The sequence below is a fragment of the Notolepis coatsorum genome (genome assembly GCF_963971535.1).
Source record: "Notolepis coatsorum genome assembly, chromosome: 17".
Classification (NCBI taxonomy): Eukaryota; Metazoa; Chordata; class Actinopteri; order Aulopiformes; family Paralepididae; genus Notolepis; species Notolepis coatsorum.
The window spans coordinates 28892997-28916013 of record NC_140181.1 but is presented as its reverse complement, the minus strand read 5'-3'; the positions used below and the strand labels follow the sequence as shown (position 1 = coordinate 28916013).

Sequence of the window (23017 nt, the reverse complement as noted above, 5' to 3'; positions counted from 1 at the left end):
CCATGTGTACTTCTTGTGACCTTGATATGTAATGTTGTCGAGATCTGTCTTTTGTCTCGCCTTTCTTCTCCTCTCCTCTTCTCCTCTCCTCTCTTCTCGTCTTTCCTCCTCTCCTCTCTTCTCTCTATTTCTCTCCTCTCCCCTCTCCTTTCCTCTCCTCCTCTCCTCTCCATACCCCCCTCTCCTCTCTATTCATCTCCCCTCCTCTCCTCTCTTCTCCTCTCCTCCTCCTCCCTTCTCATATCCTTCTGTCCTCTCCTCTTCTCTTCTCTCTTATCCTGTCTGTCTGTCTGTCTGTCTGTCTGTCTTTAGTCAGCTGTTGTTTCCAGCCTCCCAGTAGACCTTGTGCCCAGCTGTGAGGCCAGACTCCTAGAACCCACCTCACCCCTGCCCATTTTTGACAACCTAGGATGGCTTAGAGTAGACGACAGAGTACAGCAACTTGCAATGGGTCTGATCTACAAGATAAACTACACCACTAAGGTACCCATGTACATGTCGAAATACTTCCCAAAGGTCAGTGAATACCACAACCACAACACCAAAGGGAGTTCCACATGTTCCTCATGTTCAACCCAGATTCGGCTCATACAAGGGAATAAACACGTTTTGCAATTATGCCACATCAATGTGGAACGCCCTACCCACAGCCGCTAAAAAATGTGAATCCCTACCCACCTGTCGCACATTTCTGTATTCGCTGTAACCTGTCTACTTGGGGAATAATATTAAAACACTCTAAAACGCTCCATTCTCTCTCCTCCTGTGTTCTGCTATTGGGCTCCGCCAAACCCCATCCCAACACAAACCTCCCTCCCTATGCTTGCACCTTGCACACCCCCCCCTCCCCCCCACCTCCTCCCCCCAGCCACACCCTCCCCCCCACCCACACCCTCCCAATGTACAGTCTCCTCCCCCTCGTATGTATATATGTTCTGTTAGGATCTCTGTTTAACAGTACTGTATATTTGCATATTGTGTATGTCACAAATGTAACAGTACTGTATAACAGAGAGACTTGTAAAAGTCAACCAGGAGACCTTCTATCCCAGGCGCCTTCCCGCTCTGCATCCTCTGCAAAGCCTCTAGCAGCTCCTGGGCTGACAGGAGGGAGGGAGGCTCTCAAAGAAGGACCGTGCCACCTCTGGCTCTTCCTGGTACAAAGTCTTATAAAGCTCTCAGTAAAACCCAACCGCACACTGACGGAGGTCGGTTGTCTCATGCAGCATCTGCCCAGTGTCTGACCTCAAAGAGTGTAACACAGCCTCTTCTGGCCATTCTTACTCTCTAGACCAAAGAAAAAGTGAGACGGAGCATCCATCTGAACCACGTTCTGAAACCGGGACCTAACCAGAGTGCCCCCTAGCAGAGATACCCAGCAGGTCAGACAGAGCTGATTTCCTTTTGAAAACGTCAATTTGTTCTCTTTCTCCAGTGGAGCCTGCCAAATCCTGCATCTCCATCACTTCTCTCTCCAGAGCTCTCATAGATCTAGCCATGTTTCTTGTAATATTGAGAGTGTACTGTAGGCAAAAGGCAAAGCTGCTATAATCATCTTTAGATTGCCTATAGTCAGACCAAAAAGACCTAAAAGCCCCCTTAAACGTATTGTCAGACAACAGAGAGACATTAAAGTGCCAATATGCACTTTTACACTTTACATTTTTTACAAAGATGGAACACTGCACAAGGGAGTGGTCAGAGAAACCCACCGGACTTATAGAACAGCTTCTTGTGACCACACTTAGACGATGTTCAAAACAATACAACCGACCAATCCTGGCTAAAGATAGATAATTCTCTCTGGAATGAGCCCAGGTATACTGCCGCTGATTAATGTGGAGGTATCTCCAAATATCACACAGTTCAAGGGTTTCAACCAGTCGTATAAGACAGGCTTTAGAAGCAGCATGCGGCTCCTGATGATTCCTATCTAATACCGGATTTTCTGTGCAGTTAAAATCACAGATACTCCTCACCACTACAAGCACTAAGGGTCTTTTTTAACTCCGGATCCAAAAACAATAACCTTTCCAACCCCACTGTTGGAGCGTATACATTTACAAAGCACATCTTTACATTTTCAAATACAGCACAGAGTTTAAGCAACCTGCCTCATCAACAATACATGAAGCAGGTAGAAAATCCCTAGAAAAAAGAATGCCACACCCCCACTATTACTGCTCTTATGCCTGAAGAAAGCTCCACCGCCCCACTCCCTCTTCCAGTCAGATTCATCGTCAACCGTACTGTGAGTTTCCTGAAGAAAAGTTACATTTAACTTCCTGCCCCTGATCAGACTGTACAGAGCAGCTATCTTAATAAAGACCCCCGTTTAAAGTCACACATGTTTAGTATACAACAGCAACCAAACAATGACAAAATACACAGTAGGCCTACACATGATCAACATCATCATCATCATCAACCTCCTCGTTGATTTTTGTTCAGATTTTTGACAACAGTTTCTTTAAGCGGAATCCCTCTTGGTGAAAAAAGAGGGCTGCCCTGCCTCCTCACTGCTCCTCATAATGTATTGTGACAGAATCATGAAACGTCCTTCAATCAGGGAAAAACTCCTCCACAGATCTTCCCTTTGTATCTTTCAGAAAGGTGTTAATCTGCTGGAAAGAGAAATCGGGTTGTGACAAATCTCTCGAGAGCGCTTCCTCCTCCTCCTCCTCCTCCTCACTACTACTAGTGTTCTGTGTGGCCTGTTTCTCTCTGTTTCGTGTGCTTTTTCTTGCTTGAGAGGTGGCGGAGCACAATGGCTTCGTCGTTGCCACTTTACTGACCTTCGCATCACCCCTGCCAATAGACCTAGAAGCCCTGTCTTTCCTTTTCCCAGAAACCTTTATAAACTCCATATCCTCTATCCCTGTCTCATCCTCATCAACCAGTACAGACTCCGCTATCCTGGTTGCCGTACTCTCCAAATCCTCTCCCATTTCAACCTGATGATCACTGTTCAAATCATTTAGCTGATTCCCCTGATCGGTGTAGACGCTTTCAGTCTGCACAACATTTGTACCGCTTTCTCCACTATGTACCTGTGCTTGTGCAATAATTGCATCTGGCCGCTCACTCGCACTCAAGTCTGGGCAGCTACAGTAGGCTTACTTGCTGGTCTGACCGTCAGCTGTCATAGCGGCTGCATAAGCAGTCGGCTGTTCACCCATTTTATCTGGGCACGAACGGATGAAATTACCCTCTTCCCTGCACTTCAGTCTGCCTAAGCTCACATGAATATTGTAGTCAAAATCGCCAAGCCTAAATTTGTATTTAATTTTTTTATAATTTTTTAAACAAACATATAAACAAACATGACAACACACGATAAGATATACAAGCATTAATTGTCAGGGCACATCCAATGAGATCACATTTTAGTTAGTTGTCTTATATAAGATATACCCCTAATACCTGTTATCTAAAAAACCTACACACATATGCTCAGCTCGAACCCCCCCCTCCCGGACCCCACCTTGAGAAGTACCTCCACTATCCCTCGCACCTAACCAGACACTACCATTATAAGCTAGCTTTTATTCTCTCCACCACTTCTAACCACATTGACATTTTGGATTCATTGAGACCCAGAATTCTTGCTGTAGATATTTCATGGTAAATTACATCGAGATATGTAAGAAACCAAACTTTACGGCACATTTTTTCCGGTTGAAACCAGCCTAAATTTGAAAACAAAACTCATTTCCTCGTCATTCTTTTTCAGTGTCATATGTACTTGTCTCCTAAAAGAGACAATATGCTTAGCTTGCTGAGAAGTGTAGTCACAAATTGTCTGTGACTTTGTAAACGATGAAGACAAATGACTGGATTCACAGGCAAGAAAGTAGACGCTTGGATACGGTTTGAAAGTCAATGGTTTTAGGTTATCAGTTGATTTATTTCAGCAGAGCATCAGCGGCAGATTTACAGCAGTTTTACAGGATATGAAAATCTCTCTGACACACACAGCTCGGTCCCGTAGTGTGTGTTCAATGGTAATACAGTTAGATATTTAAGCATTTTCTTGACCCCAGTCCTTCGTCGAGGATAGGCTGGTCCAACTAGCATAGAAACAAAAGTTTTTTGATAGTCAAGTTCTTAAGTGTCCTTGGTCCTCTTAACAAAAGAAAGAACTTCTCCCCAACTTTAATATGGTAATGGCATCAGTCTGGTTTCGTGTGTGAGAGTGAGCGTGTGTGTGTGTGTGTGTGTGTGTGTGTGTGTGTGTGTGTGTGTGTGTGTGTGTGTGTGTGTGTGTGTGTGTGTGTGTGTGTGTGTGTGTGTGTGTGTGTGTGTGTGTGTGTGTGTGTGTGTGTGTGTGTGTGTGTGTGTGTGTGTGTGTGTGTGTGTGTGTGTGTGTGTGTGTGTGTGTGTGTGTGTGTGTGTGTGTGTGTGTGCGTGCGTGCGTGCGTGCGTGCGTGTGAGTGAATGTCTGCCAATTAATTTGCATTGGCTCCTTCGAGGTGGGGTGATAACCAGTTTATCATTTTGAGTGGTTGTTCTGGGTGAGACTCTGTGTGTCTTCAATACACAAATTGGTCTGGCTGTTCTGTTCTTACACATAGTAATAAACGTATGCTGTAATAATTGGTGCTGTTATTTGGCTAATAACAATTAAAAATATACTTCAGAAGTACCCCAGACTAGATAGAGTGAACATTTGTATCTGTGATACTAATTGCCCATGTCCCACCAGCTCCTTTTCCCAAAGTTTATTCTTCATAAACGGGGGCACATTCGAAATGATAACACCCTTTCCCAGATTCGGCAGAGTGACGGGTGGAAAACAGGAGTAAGCATATCCCGAATCACCACCCCACTCTACCATTTGATTCATTTTCAAAATAGAATCAAGGAAAACGACAACCGCTTTGTTCATTCTAGAAGCCGATTTAACACTATCATACCCCACCACTGCGCCCACAGCTAAACAGCACTCCTCCACTGACACACAACACTGTGAACCGGGGAGAGTCGAAAACCATGCTTGCGTGTACATTTGTCCAAATCGGAGGAGAATCCGTGCGCCTCCATGCCTGTATAGGCACAACGGCAGCACTCACCAAACAATTGCAACCCTGTACTAAACATCTAAGCTAACACACCGTGAAAGCACAGAAAAGCCAAACCACCTCACAAGAAGGGGTCATCACAAGGTGCTGAATGAGCTCAATGGACCTTGTAGAAGTGGAGCAATTGATTGATTGATTGAAAACTTTATTAACAGATTGCAGAATGGGTACAGTACAGTACAGCTCAATACATACAATTGTTAAGGGGATGCAGACCAGAGAAAGACTTTCGTCTTGTTTACATCAGGGTCCCCCATTTTCAATTCATCATAACATATATGACATACATGACATACAGATAGACAGTACTGCTACATCTATACATTTATGACATATCAGATTTGCAAATACAGTAGTTTGTGATACAAAAAGTGTCCAGAAAAAGAGTGTATATACATTTGACGTAGAAACTGTACATTGGAGGAGGTTGGGTGGGTGGGGTGGGGTTGGTGGGTGGGGGCTGTACATTGGAGGGGGGGGGACACTGTACTCTGTACATTGGAATACTGACAAAGCCATACTTGGTAATTTACTGTACAACTGGGTTAAGACATTTGTAGGGGCCAGTTTCTAATTGCAGTCTCCCGTAGGTGTTCTTTGAGAGTGTTTTTGAAAGTGGGTAGTGATTCACATTCCTTTACAGCTTTGGGTAGGGCGTTCCACATTGATGTGGCATAATTGCGAAACGTGTTTAGTCCCTTGTTTGAGCCAAATCTGGGTTTAACATGATTTGTGGAGCTCCCTCTGTGTTGTGATCGTGGTATTCACTGACCTTTGGGAAGTATTTTGACATGTACATGGGTACCTTGGTCGCGTAGTGTATCTTGTAGACCAGGCCCATTGCAAGTTGCTGTACTCTGTCGTCTACTCTAAGCCATCCTAGGTTGTCAAAGTGGGCTGGGGTGAGGTGGGTTCTAGGAGTCAGGTCAAGCAGTAGTCTGACTAGCTTGTTTTGAGATGTTTGTAATTTGTTTTTTAGTGCCTTTGAGGTGCTTTGGTACCATGAGGTGCAAGCATAGTCGTAGTACCCTTGAATGAGTGCTCCTGCCAGAGTCTTCAGGGTATTCTTGTTTACCAGAGAGGAGATCCGGTACAAGAATCGAGTTTGTTGGTTGACTTTTTTTATTACATTGGATGCCATTTTGTCACAGGAAAGATTAGCCTCTATAATGGAACCTAGGTAGGTAATTTCATCTTTCCTTGTGACAATATTGTCACCCACTGTAACCGAGAAGCCGTCGGTCTTGCTGAGTTTGTTATTTGAACCGAAGAGTATGGACTCTGTTTTGTCCATGTGTAATGATAGTTTGTTGTCGGCGAGCCATATGCAGATTTTGCCTAGTTCCGAGCTGAGGGCTTTTTCAACCTGTAACTTGTTCTTGTCAGAGACCAGCAGGGCTGAGTCGTCCGCAAACAGGAACAAGTTGCAGTCACAAGCTGACGACATGTCATTTGCATAAATTAGGAATAGCAATCTTCCATTTACTTGGGTATGTACTTTTAGGTAAATTTTCTGAAAAATATGGCTAGGGCTTAAGAGCAGTGGCGTCGCGTGGGTAAAATAACAGGGGAAGCCAAAAAAAATTATTAAAAAAAAAATTATTAAATATTTTTATTAATATTTTTATTTAATTTTTTAAGTCAAGCAGTCACCATGTACACTACAGTATGGCTTGGCGGCCAGTCAAACTTTCTTTTTATTTATTTAACAGATTTCAGAATGGGTACAATACAGTACGGCTCAATACACACAATTGTATAAGGGAATGCAGACCTGAGAAAGACGTTTGTCTTGTTTACATCAGGGTCATTAATACTGCTGGAGCATTGGTTCATTTTTGGTCCGATCTTTCCTTGCACGATTTTGCGCGCCACGTGGGACACTTTTCCGTTTTGGCGAGTTTATTCCACGCTTTCGGCTTTCCTTTTCTAAGCATTTTCGGGGCTACATGTGAATGAGTAAAAGTTGCGGGACGCCCAGATGTTTCCACGATAGAAAGCTCGCGTGGATCCCATAATAGTCTCTCTTAATACAGCGTTTTTAAAATCACATGACATTTTCAGGGTCGCAAGCCTACCTTTTCCCCTCGTTTTCGATGATGGAAGTGATTTAGGAAAAGCTTCGGCACGCCGAGAGGTACCCATGGATTTAATCTCGCGAGGATCGGGGCAATATTCGGCCCGTGGGAGCAGTCACGGGTTAATACAATTTTCAGAGTGCAGAGGGGAGGTGTGCAGAGGGGATGCCAGACTAATTATTCTGCCCACAGCCCCGTTTTAAACTTTTAAGGTGTGGCAGTCAGCTCGAATCTGATTGGCTAGTATCGGTTTTGGACTCTACATACATGAATCACATGGTTGAGGCTGGAGAAAGACACCTACCCCCTGCCTCTCCTCTAGCTTTTTTCTTCATATTTCATATTTGATATTAATTCATATTTTGATAGGGAGGCCTGGCTTCCGTTGGCTTCCATAAGGATTCGCCAAGAGGTTAATGTGTGCACTTTTGACAAATTGTAAGCATTACGCATGTAAAATGGTTATTTATATCTCAAATTAAGTAAAAGACGCACAATAAAAACGTTAAAATGATTACTACGTTTTCCTGGCAAAGATGTAATGCATTATGCACTGTATCTAATCAATACGCATAATCAGAATTACATTTAATAATGAAGATAACAAGTAATGAAGCAATTTCAAAGTTAGTGCATGTTTTTTTTTTTTTTGTGTGATTGGTTTATTGGATACATTAATAAGTGTCTGTTGTGTCTGTGTGTGTCTCGGCCCGAGACAATGTTCGTTCAAAACGGAAACTATCGAGTAGGCCTGTCCCCGACTAAGAATTTGTATAGTCGACTTTGATTGGACCCCCCCCCCATCCCCCTGGATGCAAAAACGATTTCAAATACATTATTATTATAATATTTCTTTTTTATCATTCCATTTTGGCTGTGGGGGGTGCTTTTAATGTCTGAAGGAGTTGACTGAAGGCTTCTTGTCCTCTGCGAAAGTACGCAATTGGTCCACTGATGGATACATCTTGATATTTGTCTAGTCTAGTGTGTTCATTAGACGGGTGAAATCCTCTTTCAGTGCCTCTGTGCCCGTTTTCTTAGGCAGTTAGCCTCGCTGGTATGTGCGCCATTAGCATTAGCCACGCTTCTAGGCCTCTTTGCTTTTGGAAAGAATTATCCAAATTTTTTTATAATAATTCATTAATATAGTGACCCTGGTATTGTGGTCATTGGTCACCCATGGGCTGCCACTCTGCTCTCTAACCTTATTAGAATATCAAATTGTCTTTTCCATGTGTACTTCTTGTGACCTTGATATGTAATGTTGTCGAGATCTGTCTTTTGTCTCGCCTTTCTTCTCCTCTCCTCTTCTCCTCTCCTCTCTTCTCGTCTTTCCTCCTCTCCTCTCTTCTCTCTATTTCTCTCCTCTCCCCTCTCCTTTCCTCTCCTCCTCTCCTCTCCATACCCCCCTCTCCTCTCTATTCATCTCCCCTCCTCTCCTCTCTTCTCCTCTCCTCCTCCTCCCTTCTCATATCCTTCTGTCCTCTCCTCTTCTCTTCTCTCTTATCCTCTCCTCTTCTCTCTATTTTCCCCTCTCTTCTTATCTTCTCTCATCTCCTCTTGTTTCCTTTACTTTCCCCTCCTCTCCTCACCTCCCCTACCCTCCTCTCTATTCGTATCCTCCTCTCCTCTTTTCTCTTCTCTCCTCCTCTCTTCTCTTCTCATCCCCTCTCCTCTCCTTCTATCCTCTCCTATCCTCCTCTAATTTCCTCTTCTCTTCTATCTTCTCCTCTCTTCTTCTCTATTTATCTCCTCTTCTCCTTTCATCTCCTCCTCTCCGCTCCTCCATATTCCTCTCCTATCTTCTTCTCTATTCCTCTCCTCTTCTCTCCTCTTTTCCTCATATCTCTTCTCCTCTCTATTTCTCCCCCATCTCATATCATCTCTTCTCCTCTGTATTCCTCCCCCCCCTTTCATCTTGTATGGAGATGTGTCATATGGCTGATTCCATGGTTTAAGCTGATTCAATTAAGATGATCACACACACACACACACACACACACACACACACACACACACACACACACACACACACACACACACACACACACACACACACACACACACACACACACACACCGCACAGCATGAAGGTAAAGGAAGGAAGAGATGAGAGAGAGACATACAGACAGACAGACAGACAGAGACATACATATATATATATATATATATTAGGGATGTCCGATATTATCGGCCTACCAATATTGGCATTAAAATGTGATATCGGAAAATATCGGTATGGGTTTAAAATCTTTTTTTTTCTTTTTTTTTTACCAATATATATATATATATAGAGAGAGAGATAGAGAGAGAGAGAGAGAGAGAGAGAGAGAGAGAGAGAGAGAGAGAGAGAGAGAGAGAGAGAGAGAGAGAGAGAGAGAGAGAGAGAGAGAGAGAGAGAGAGAGAGAGAGAGAGAGAGAGAGAGAGAGAGAGAGAGAGAGAGAGAGAGAGAGAGAGAGAGAGATGACATGGAGAACAGGGAGACAGACAGTTCACATGCAGGCGGACATTCACCCACATACTGTACAAATCCGCTGTACGCACACATATTGTACACATACACTTACTGTACACATTTACATACTGTACACATACACATACTGTACACATACACATACTATACACATTCACATACTGTACACATACACACATACTGTAAACATACACATACTGTACATATTCAAATACGCAAAATGTAAACATACATACTGTACACATACACATACTGTACGCATAATGTACACATACAATACACCCACATAATGTACACATTCACATACACATACAGTACACACACATACTGTACACATTCACATACACATACTGTACACACACATACACACATATACTGTACACATACACATACTGTACACATTATACTGTACACATACTGTACACATACACGCACACACGCACATACTGTACACATGCACATACTGTACACATACACATTCTGTACACATACTGTAATCATACACCTACATGCACATACACACACATACAGTACACATACACACACATACACACGTACACACACGTACACATACACATTCACACACACACACCACACACACACACACACACACACACACACACACACACACACACACACACACACACACACACATACTCACACACACACACACACACACACACACACACACACACACACACACACACACACACACACACACACACACACACACACACACACACACACACACACACACACACACACACACACAGATAGTTTAATGATGATGCCTGAATTTCCCCAAGGGGATCAATAAAGGAATATCTTATCTTATCTTATCTTATCTTTAACTACATCTGAACTTTACCAAGGCTGTGTAGTTTAATTATATCTTAACTTTATATAGCTGTTGATTTTAACTACATCTGAACTTTACCTACGCTGTGTAGTTTAAATATATCTAAACTGTATATGACTGTGGAGTTTAACTACATCTCAACTTTACCAAGGCTGTGTAGTTTAAATATATCTGAACTTTATATAGCTCTACCATAGTCAATCAGATACCTATCATTCCTCCCTCTCTTCCTGCACCTCTGCTGGAGTCAACGGACCATTAACCACCACACATATCTGCATGGCCACAAGCCGCCACTCAGAGCACCATTTTATGCATTAAACATTCATTTATGTTAATAATGCAACCTTGTACCCAATTAGCAATTAATTACATTGAGAAGTCATAAAAAAATTTGCAGCAAAAGGGCTAGAATTACATCAGAACGCTTTAATGTAATCTTGATAGCTTCTGAAAATTATGGAGAGAGCAGGAGACTGGAGGCTAGCACCTGTGTGTGTGTGTGTGTGTGTGTGTGTGTGTGTGTGTGTGTGTGTGTGTGTGTGTGTGTGTGTGTGTGTGTGTGTGTGTGTGTGTGTGTGTGTGTGTGTGTGTGTGTGTGTGTGTGTGTGTGTGTGTGTGTGTGTGTGTGTGTGTGTGTGTGTGTGTGTGTGTGTGTGTGTGTGTGTGTGTGCGTGCGTGCGTGCGTGCGTGCGTGCGTGCGTGCGTGTGCCTGTGTGTGCCTGTGTGTGTGTGTGTGTGTGTGTGTGTGCGTGTGTGTGCCTGTGTGTGTGTGTGTGTGTGTGTGTGTGTGTGTGGCGTGTGCGTGTGCGCAAGTGTACTCACTGCAGCAGTTGGTTTATCGACAGCATAATAATGTTTTTGATGTTATAACTTATAATGTTTCTCAAACATTTTCTCTTGTTCTCTCCTTCCCGCTTTTCTCTCTCTCTCTCTCTCTCTCTCTCTCTCTCTCTCTCTCTCTCTCTCTCTCTCTCTCTCTCTCTCTCTCTCTCTCTCTCTCATCAGATTCGGGGGGGGATTTGGGGATTAATTTCTTTTTTTAACTAGACTAGTTCATAGTCTAGAATTATTCTGCACTAAGCCAATTTTATATTTTATTTTATTATTTATGACTGAATGTAACTGAACTTGTGAAGCTAGTCAAGCTACCTCTGTTACTGCACTACCTTTGTTATTGCAATATTCTGCACATAATTTGTTTTAGTTTACATGGTTATTTTGTGGTGCTCCACTGATAAGCTTTATTTTAATTTAGTTTTGAATTTGTATCCAATGCTGCAATAAGTGAAAAAAAATAAGCTATATAGCCATGTTGGATATAATGTAGGGATGTTCGATATTTTTTACTGATATCCGATATACCGATATTGTCCAACTCTTAATTTCCGATACCAATATCAACGGATACCGATATATGGGGGGTTCCCCCCCCCCCCAAAAAACGGAATAATTTCACATTCAGTTCACAATTAACATTACTTATTACATGGTGTTTTAACATTTGCCGAAATGCTTGATTGTGATTGGTCAATAGCGCTCGTCAGAGGTCCGTTATTACTCGATAACGGACCTCTGCCGAGCAATAATGACCGCTGTTCGCAGCTGTTCGCAATCAAGCCCACTGACACACACTGCAGCAGTGCAATCAGTCGACACACCTGCCGGCGATAATAATAACTTTATTTGGGCTGACAGCGGACAGAGCCACAGAACAACTGCGTCTGCATTTGATCTCGTCTTGTCGATGGTGTAAAATGAATTAGGTATATTGTTAGTAAGTTAGCCATGTAATAAGCGGGATAATGTATAGCTATACTCGGTCATTGTCGCAAAATAATTGACCTTCACTACGTTTAAAACACCTCGGTGAGGCGCCTCGGTATTCTAAACTCCGTGTCGGTCAATTATTTTGCGACAATGACCTCGTAGCTATACATTATCCCTTACATATCTCTTGCTGTGGAATTAACACAACATTATGCATACTTTTGACAATAAATAAAATAAGAATTTGTTCTTACTTGCTTGCCTGGGTAAATAAAGGTTAAATAAATGTAAAAGAAATAAGCAATTTTTATTAAAATTTTTTAAACCGATACCGATAATTTCCTATATTACATTTTAAATTCCAATATCGGCCGATAATATCGGTAGGCCGATAATATCGGACATCCCTAATATAATGGATATACTGTTAAAAAAGCCATATCCATGTTGGATATAATGGATAGTTGGATACTGTTAAATAAAAAAACAACCTTAACAGGTTCAGCGCCAGAGGTCGCTGTGGTCGTATATGGCCGTGTGTGCCAGCGCTTTGTTTAATGGGGATAAATGCCGGTGTTTGCAGTGCTAAAACTATATTAAATATTATAGCTATGGATCTAATAACATAGTCGATTGTCATTGAGTTTCTTCTGGTCAAGATGCAAAAAACTGAAATTTTTTTCATCCATACATTTCCGTGTTATGCCGTGGTGAATATGAGTATAGTTTTAGAGTGATTCTGTGTAATCCCAGGAAATGCTGCCGAACAGCGCATTACTGCATTTCATTATAAATCGTGCCATTTCTCGCCTGGATCAATAATCAATCTGAAATCAACGCTAGATTATCGGTATTATGTTTCATCATGCATGCATGAAAGGGTGGGGGGGGGGGGGTCATTTTTCTATGCTTCGATTGCTACCAACGGAATACGCTACACAGTACATTACAGACACATGCTCCGATCGCGGGGAAAGAATTACCGGATGAACGCAAGATTGATAACATATAGTCCTTACTTTGTCTATGATGTACTGCAAAGATAATAATCCAATTATCTGATCGCCATTCCAAATACTGATCGCGATCGTGTTTACAACGTAATCCACCAAAGAACACGAACCGGAGGGGGCCCGACCCTCATCGATGCATGTGTTATAAGCGCTTGTCTTGCCGGAGTATTTTGATGCCGCCCGCACGCCGTAGCTCGGCCCAGACAACAAGCCACATCGTTTCAAATGGAGTACAATAGCGGCCGCAAGGCGTTAGGCGGTGGTACGTTTGCGATCCCAGACCCATTCCCAATGATAACATCAGGCTGAATGGATGGAATTATGAATGGAAATATCGAATAAAAGAAATAACGATGACTTTTCTCAGGTTTGGTGCCCAACATTCGGGGAAATATGTCGCGTTTAGCGTCCAATGTGTTAAGGGTCAACTTGATTGCATTTTTTTCTTAAGTTTTTTTTAATGCATTGCCGAAAGATCGGATCGGGAAAAATCGGTATCGGCAGATACTCAAAATCACATGATTGGGATTTTCGAAAACGCATTTTAAAGTGAAGATTTTTTTAAATATCGGTTTCAGTGTAGCCATGTTAAATGTCTAGAGCAGGGGTCGGCAACCCGCGGCTCTGGAGCCACATGCGGCTCTTCAGCGCCTCTGCAGTGGCTCCCTGTAGCTTTGAAAAACAATAATAATATGGGAATAATACATCTTTATGAATTAAAAAGTGTTTAATATTTCATCAACTAAAATATACATCACAGCCCGCGCCTCTCCCTACCGTCTGCAGGTGGCTAATCTTGAGTTTCCGACCCCCTAGTAAGCTAATCATGGATACAAATTTTTTTAAAGATAGAATAGGAAAACACAAGGTTTAATTCAGCGTGGACAGATTAATTGGCTTTCACTACTAACGATGCAGGCTTACCTGTATGCTTGATATGTGGCAAGAAATTTGTGAACAACAAAAAACTTCAAAAGCATTTATTTAACAAACTAAAACATTTTCTATACACAGTTTTATACTTAATCTCTCAAGGATTGGGCACAAATGGGCCTAGTTTGTTTAAAAATGTTTACCATTGCATACCCAAAGTAATTAGCCATTTATTATACTTTATACTTATAGCACATGCATGCGCCTGGTCTCTTTTGAAAGGTAACATTCTGAAGTCTCTTACACAATAAAATTATTATGAAATACAGTAACAGAGGTTTGAACACACTGAAGTAAATGTTTTGTGTACATTTATTTTTACTGGTTGCCAGATGCCTGTTTCTAAGTTCCAGCTGAGAAGTAGGAGCTGGAAAACACAATGGTTCCATAGCCTGAAGTATTATGTAGTACAGGTCCAACGTTTATAAAAATCCCACAGAAAATGAGTGTTTCACAAAGGTTTTTGTAACGTGTGTACCGGTAATAATTCAGCGTGATTATCCAAAATGGCCATCCACTGCCATTGATTCTGAGTCAAATCAGCAATCAGCCATCGCCCTGCTTTTCTTTATCATAAATCGATCAATAGAGACCGTATTAGATCCCCAATTATCATATCATGGGGTATCATTGGAAAGCCACACTCATTGGCTACAACCCTCTGCAAAGATTTCCGAGATCGCCAAATGATTGACGGAGCTAGAACCCCGGGGGTGGTAATGTGTACTTTTGCGTACTTTGAGGCACGCCTCACATATCGGCATGTAACTCGAGAACCGCTGAACGGATTTTGTCACCTGAAAGGGCAATCGACAGGCAACAAATAGGGCTTTAATTCGATCTATATATTGTATTAAAAGAAATGACACCCGAGCCACTAGAGGTCGGCAAAGAATCGTCCACATGTGGGCCCTTGGATATTAAGAGGTTAATGTTTTTAAATAAAAAATATTTGTAGCCAAGAGTAAAGACCATAACCCTATCAAAAACAGTAGTCAAAGTGTAATTTTCATTTTTACCGATGTTTTATACGATTTATCGGAAATACGAATGTATCTGAAAATGCTAATTATCGTAAAAGAAACGCAAGGAATTGACTAAATCCAGATTCAACCCTGCCATTGGAAAGAGGAGCATTTTCCCTATCCATAGATGTATGATTTGGCCATAATAAGGTCAAGGTCAAGTTCAAGGTCAAATATGAATTTATAATTAAAATCGATTATCATTAATTACTGTATCTACAAATCCTTCTGTTTAATCATCTTCCCTTTATTCATTCATTTTTGTACACATGATCTCAATAAGGTGGTGAATGCGCTCAGTGAGCATTTTCTCCTACCCGTAACAATTTTTGATCAAAGATGCAAAAATCATAAATCATCATTTATATTCTCCTTTTCTTCATTACAATTTACTCAGCCTAGTAACAGACACAATATTTCTGACACTGGAAATACATACCCCCAGGTCCCTAGATGTTCCTAGATACCAAGAACATGCAAATTGACCTTGCAGAAGTGAAGCAATCATCCAGTTACTTAGGCAGGTACCTTTAGGCGAAATATTCCTACAGCTTAACAGGTTGAAGTTAATGATGTTTGTGATGTTTTTTTTCTTGTGAATTGTATGAGATATTTGTATTGATGAATTTAGTATATAGTGGTAGATAAAAGGTGTGTTCATTTTAATATTTTTTTTATGTATCTCTCCTCCCCCTCTCTTTCTCTCTATATCTCTCTCCTCTCTCTCTCTCTCTCTCTCTCTCTCTATATCTCTCTCCTCTCTCTCTCTCTCTCTCTCTCTCTCTATCTCTCTCTCTCTCTCTCTCTCTCTCTCTCTCTCTCTCTGTCTCTCTCTAGGTCTCTCAGCTTCTGCGTCCCTGGTGTCTCTGGCGTGGATGATAGCTTCGTACCAGAAGGTCCTGCGTGACTCAAGAGATGACAAGCTGCCTATGTCCTACAAGGCGATGATCACCCAGATGCTGTGGCACTTCTTCACCATCGGGGCACGAACCGTCGCCTTCGCCCTCTTCGCCTCTGTCTTCCAGCTGTATTTCGGGATTTTTATCGTCAGTCACTGGTGGGTCAGGTGTTTGCAATGACTGATGTGTGCAAACCTTGTATCTAGGGGCTAGTTTGTACATCATAATGTACAAACGTTTAACCTCTTCCGCCTGTGCGGTCAGGGGGCGGACAGCAAATGACATCATGTCATAAATCAAGCTCTGCAGACTGTCTGACAAAACGTATTCAAGAATAAACATCATAACCATGTCACAACAGCAGTTATAATGTATATTTTCATCAATACGTTTGTTTACCAATAGGTTAAAGTGTTATTAGTGCGAGTTTTTCGTTTTCATTTTTGTGTTGTTGTGTCGCGGGGATTGGCCATTTCGAATTACCGGCCGTTTGGGAAATTTTGTAATTTTGAGGCCATTTTGAAGAGGACTTCCAGAGCTTTCAATGAGCGTTGGAATTTAAAAATACACTTCCCAAAGGTCCCGGCAAGCAAATGACTTGTTATGAATATTTTTTTATTCTCTTATTACTCTGCATAATATACAACAAAACTGAACGTTATTGGCATATATAGTTTGTCTCCCCTATTTTGAGCATTTAGCAACAATCCACATTGCAAATGGTTTCAAAATGGCAGACTTGTTGCAAAGATTTTAAACCTACTGTACATACAGTTGATTTCATTCTCTGTTCCTTATGCATGCCTGGTGATACTAAATCCAAATTGAACTTGGCCATTTGAAAGATAAGATTTGGCACAATCCATAAATGTGCGAATTGGCTATAATAAGGTAATTTATAAGCCTGCTATTCTATATTCTATAATAATATTTCAAATTGCATTGGTCCGGATGGGAGAATTCAGTACTGTATCTACAAAACCTTCTGTTTAATCATCTTCCCTTTATTCATTTCCTTAGATTTTTGTACATTTTTAGCATGGTGTTATTCACTGTCAAAGATGCAATGAAAAATCATAATTCATATTCTCCTTTGTTTCATCACAATTTAAGCAAGCCTAGTAATAGACACAATATTTCTGACACTGGGAGTACATTCACTGAGGTCGATAGATGTCCCTAGATACCAAGAACATGCAAATGGTCTTGTAGAAGTGGAGCAATATCCATTTACATAGGTATGTATTTTAGGCGGATTTTCCGAAAATAGGGCTCCGGGCTTAAGAGGTTAAGGTCCCCTGCTGGGTATCGAACCCTAAATGATTAATGAACATTACTAAATGTCTGTTCTCACAGGTGCGTGATGACCTTCTGGATCATCCAGGGAGAGACCGACTTCTGTATGTCCAAGTGGGAGGAGATAATCTACAACATGGTCGTGGGCATCATCTACATCTTCTGCTGGTTCAACGTGAAGGAGGGACCCTCCCGCTTCCGCATGACCGTCTACTACTCTGTCACCATGGCAGAGAATGTGGCGCTCACCGCCGCCTGGTACGCCTACCGTGGCCCACACACCAACGACTTCTACGCCCTGGTGGTAGTGTGCACGGTGGCCTGCAGCTTCGCCCTGGGGACCTTCTTCATGCTGCTGTACTACTGCCTGCTGCACCCGGATGGGCCCGTGCTCGGGTCGCGGTGGGGGGGTTGCGTGGAAGAGATGGAAGGGGAAAGGGGAGGGGTTGCGGGGGTGATCGATGCCTGTCTCACCCCCTCCCAGGGGGCCCAGACCCCGGGGGGCTCGGACATTGTCATCACCAGCCCCCCCAGGACTCTGCCCAGGACTAGAGACACAGGGGAACAGGTCCCTGGGGAGAGAGACAGAGACTCCTGCCTGCCTGTCTTCCAGGTGCGTCCCTCCCCCTCCTCCTCTCCGGCACTCCTCCACAGAGCCTCCTCCAGGGCGCAGGAGCGCCCGGTGATCCGGATCGACCTACCCAGGAAGAGGTACCCAGCGTGGGACGCTCACTTCATCGACCGGCGCCTCCGGAAGACCATCCTGGTTCTGGAGACGACCTCGCCTGTCAGCCCCAGGATACAGTATAGAAGTAGCATGATGGGGAGTAAGGAAGTACTGGAGTACGAAACGACTGTTTAAGATGGTAAAGGTCCTGGAACTGGACCTTAACGATGAAGAACACAATCTGGGACGGAGACGGGATAGATTTAATCTCATCTTGTGGAACCCAGTACAGGAGTAGCATGACAGACGCTCAATGAGGTCTCTGAGTATGAGATGGCGAAGATGATGAAGAAAACAAGGGATTCTTAAAGTTGATCTTAAAAATGAAGACTCCAATGTGGTACCAGAATTCAGAGAAAAATGATCTATCTGGGATTAATCTCACAGCGGAAACCCAGTACAGAAATATGAAGGGATATCAGGAAGTCTTTAAAGTTTTCTGAAACCCAGACTACTAGAGGAGACGTGCTGTCTCACACTACTAGGATCCTGTCTATGTCTTCTTACAGTATATTAAGGTGATTCTGTCTAAAACAGTGTAATATAACATCATGGCGGTTTATAACACATGCTGTCTCGACAGACACAGGTTACAGTGCTAAGGCTTGCTCAGTTTATCTAACACCTGTGACGGGTAATCCCACTTTGGAATGGAGAACCCTTTAATTGAAAAAGGTTCATCTCTTAATTTAAGACGTATACTACAGTATACGATGTTTGTATACACAGACTGGTAAAACCTATTGTATGCTGATGGCATACATCACAACACCCGCTGTGATGCTTCTGAGGAAGGTGGTAGTGTTTACAGCTGAAACCAGTCTGTATAGACAAACAGCTTCTAGAATATAGAATGACCTGATCTGTCTACAGTCATAACATGAGCTGCTGAAACATCTGCTTGATCTCAAGGTCGGGATACTGAACCAAACAGTGACAGAGGTCAATATAAACCACAGCTATTATATATAGACTGCTTCAGGAAACTGGTCAAATTTACAGACTGAGGTTTAGACTGACAAGGCCAGGGTGTAAAGACTGAAGTTTAGACTGACAAGGCCAGGGTGTAAAGACTGAAGTTTAGACTGACAAAACCAGGGCGTAAAGACTGAAGTTTAGACTGACAAGGCCAGGGCATAAAGACGGAAGTTTAGACTGACAAGGCCAGGGCGTAAAGACTGAAGTTTAGACTGACAAGGCCAGGCCGTAAAGACTGAAGTTTAGACTGACAAGGCCAGGGCGTAAAGACGAAGTTTAGACTGACAAGGTCAGGGTGTAAAGACGGAAGTTTAGACTGACAAGGCCAGGGCGTAAAGACTGAAGTTTAGACTGACAAGGCCAGGGCGTAAAGACTGAAGTTTAGACTGACAAGGCCAGGGCGTAAAGACTGAAGTTTAGACTGACAAGGCCAGGGTGTAAACACTGAAGTTTAAAGGATTGGATTATGATGCAAGGAGATGGGCTATATTGTCTTCAGCAGAAACTGACTTTCTCAAATGGGACAAAATCAATATGGACAATAGTGGACAATGTAGAACAGAAATGTAATGAAAGGAAAATATATTGTCAGTCTTGATGGTTGAAGTGTTCCTTGTACAGTATATAGTGTAACCGTTGACCAACTTTGACTGGAAGCAAAAGAAACACTGTCAGCTTCTGTTTATAGACTTCTAGCTATCAGCTTCACGTTGATTCTCCTCATGATCTAGTGACACGGTGGTGTTGGGTAGCATCGCTGACGGTATCACATCACACTCTCACTGAAGTGAGAGGAACTTTGATAGGGTGATGCTACACCACTGTTCCACTGCTCGGAGAAAAACCTTCATTTGACTAGATAATAGACCTCTCAAGTTTGTTGTAATTTCCCCGCCTAAAACAAGGAAGTCCGACCCCGCTGGTCTCTTGGCTATGGAAAAATTTATAAAACATCACCCACATCTTCATCTGTGGCTCACAGGCTCTTTACCTTCAATGAAGTTTTCTAATATTGATTTCTCTCTCTAATAAGGATTTAGAATTTTGAAAAAGGACAAACGAATAGCCGAAAACTAGCTTAGCATCACAGAACAGGTCCCCCGACGTCACAGCTAAATTCTCGTAGTGGGGGTGTAACGAAATGACAACATCCGCTCCTTTAGTGTTAAAAACAGGTTAGTTAGCTAAATCCTAGTCCTCTTATAAAATATCAATTGACCTCTCATCCCAAACGCACTGTAGAGGACAAACTGGTAAACAGGAAGGGAAAACGGTCATGTTCACCATAGGCGTGGAAACCATTTCTTTAAAATGGCGACAACACTTGAGAGATCTGTAATAAAGAAATATATACTAATAAAAAAAGACCAAATTAAGCTCACTGTCACAGTACTTCAACTAACTAACTAACTAACTAACTCAACAGTTTATTGCCTCCAGATGTTGCCCGTACATTGTGACAATACAGTCTGTTTCTCTGCGGTTCTTGCGAAGTACATGGACTTTGTATGTGTCTGGTGCTGAGAACCAAGCATTTCTTTTCTATCGAGACAAAGACACGTTACAATGACATGAAATGTAACGTAAAGCAGCAGCACGGTTTAGTCTCATCAGAGTTTCACAGGGAGACCCTACTGTTGGTTCCGCCGGGTGCCGACATTTTAGATAAGAGGCGGCAGGGCATCCTGTACCCTCTGGTTTGCGAGACGACGGCACGCAGCGACTAAAAAAGGGTCGGCACGTATACTCCAGCGTGCACCGCTGCTTCCAGGACACCTTACTGCGTTAGCGCTGTAGCATGTTCTAACAATTAGCATGTTCTATTGATTAACATGGCAGCAGCCGGTGTGGTTTGGGTGGTTAAGTCCTGATTATGCTACAAAAAATAAAGGTCTTTTCACATCAGCCAGATCTCACTTAAAATATGTAAATAAAGTATTAATCGACCACAGGAAAAAAAGGTACATAACCTATGTTATGTTATGTTATGCTATATTAAGTAATATATTTACGTATTGTTTTTTTTTGTCATAATTATTTTTTTCTCTTATTTTTTTTACATGAAACAAGACAACACAATACAGTAATAACAACAATAAACAGGACATCACAGGACATAGTAACAACAACAATAACAACAACGGAAATAACCAAAACAATAAAATAGAACATACAAATTCAATTGTGTTACCACAAAAAAACATTTCTTTGCCCTTACTGTTGTCAATTACATGCAATAATCTTCTAATGTTATCTGCGGCTAAGCGACCCTGAATAAATCCGGTTTGGTCACTATGTACCAGCACCATCATATACTTCTGTAGAGGTCGGGGCCAGTACTTTGGCAAAAATGTTAGGATCGGCCCTGAGAAGACTCAGCGGCCTATAGCTGCCACAGTCATTGGGGTCTAGGGCTGTCCCTGACTAAGGATTTTGATAGTCGACTATGATTGGCCAAAATTTGCCGTTAGTCGACTATTAGTCGACAAAAAAATAAATACAAAAATTTTATAATATATATATATATTATACCATTTGGGCTGTGGGGGGTGCTTAATGTCTGAAGGAGTCGACTGACGGCTTCTTGTCCTCTGCAAAAGCATGCAATTGGTCCACTGATGGATACATCTTGATATTTGTCTAGTCTAGTGTGTTCATTAGATGGGTGAAATCCTCTTTCAGTGCCTCTGTGCCTGTTTTCGTAGGCAGTTAGCCTCTGGTATGCGTGCCATTAGCGTTAGCCACGCTTTTAGGTCTCTTTTCTTTTGGATTTTTTTTTATTCAACTAAGAGGTTGGCAGTCGACTACGGCTCCTTTCGACCGATTAGTCGACTATTCGACTAATAGGGGTCAGCCCTATTGGGGTCCTTATCCTTTTTGAGCAGTAAAGAAACCAAAGCCATGTTAACATCTCTCGAGAATCCCCCCTGTTCAATGGTGAACTCAATAATTTCAAGTAACAATGGGCCCAACTGGTCCCCTAAATATAATTCAGGTGGAATCCCATCCCAGCCAGGTGCCTTACCCCTCTGCATCTCAACAACTGTCTCCCTGAGCTCTACAAGAGTGATTGGTCTCCCCAATTCCCCTGCCTCCTCCTCGGATAACTTTGGCATTTTAAGCCCGCTAGTAAACGCTTCATATTTGGTGTGATCAAAGTTTACCTCTGATCTATACAGTTGTGAATACAATTCTCTAAAAGTGTCATTGATATTTATTAGGGCTGTTAAAGTTCATGCTTTAACTTTGGAGATTAACTTTAATTATTTAAAGCGTAATCTTTTTTAAATCTAGATTAATCTATGGAGTGAAAATTTTTCAACGTTCTGAACTTTCAGCAGTATAGCTGCTTGTTCTTTTTTGCATTGACTCATGCACCTTTTTGAAAATCATCTGACATGAAGATGGAACACATTTTTGTTGTTAATATAATTTATCTTACTGGTAGTTCATACAAGACATTATCGTCCTCTAAGCCAATCTGCACTTTAACATAGGCCTGGGTTGTTTTTATTTCTGTTAGCGCCGCGGATATAAGAAAGCGGTCTAGCTGAGTCAATGTTGATGGTTTTGTTGAACATTTGTATTTCACAGGAGAGAAACTGTATTCAAAGAAAGCTATTAAAATAGTCTTTGAATCTAAATATAGCCTACTTTCTTTGTGTTGATTTTACATTAATTCCATGATTTTACTCAAGTAAATATCTGTTACAAGCTTCGGTCTTATGTAGAAAAATGCAATTTTTAATCTAGATTAATCTAGATTAATTACAGAAAATTGTGAGATGAATTAGTTAATATTTCTTTTTATCTATTGACAGCACTAATATTTATGTATTGTGTCGAAAATGTAACATGTGCACGTGTTACAAATAAGTACATGT

The 23017-nt window shown here is 41.9% G+C and overlaps 1 protein-coding gene across 1 annotated transcript in view; it reads left to right on the top strand.

Annotated features, from left to right (window-relative positions):
* LOC311243707 (XK-related protein 7-like) overlaps positions 1-18290 on the top strand; it is a gene marked incomplete at both ends in the record, with an annotated part of 98372 nt that extends 80082 nt beyond the window's left edge. The window contains 2 exons of the mRNA XM_084333036.1: positions 16071-16290; positions 17489-18290. Of these exons, the coding sequence (XP_084189162.1) occupies positions 16071-16290; positions 17489-18290 (1022 nt within the window). The remainder of the gene's footprint in view (positions 1-16070; positions 16291-17488) is intronic.
* Between the last annotated feature and the right edge of the window lie 4727 nt (positions 18291-23017).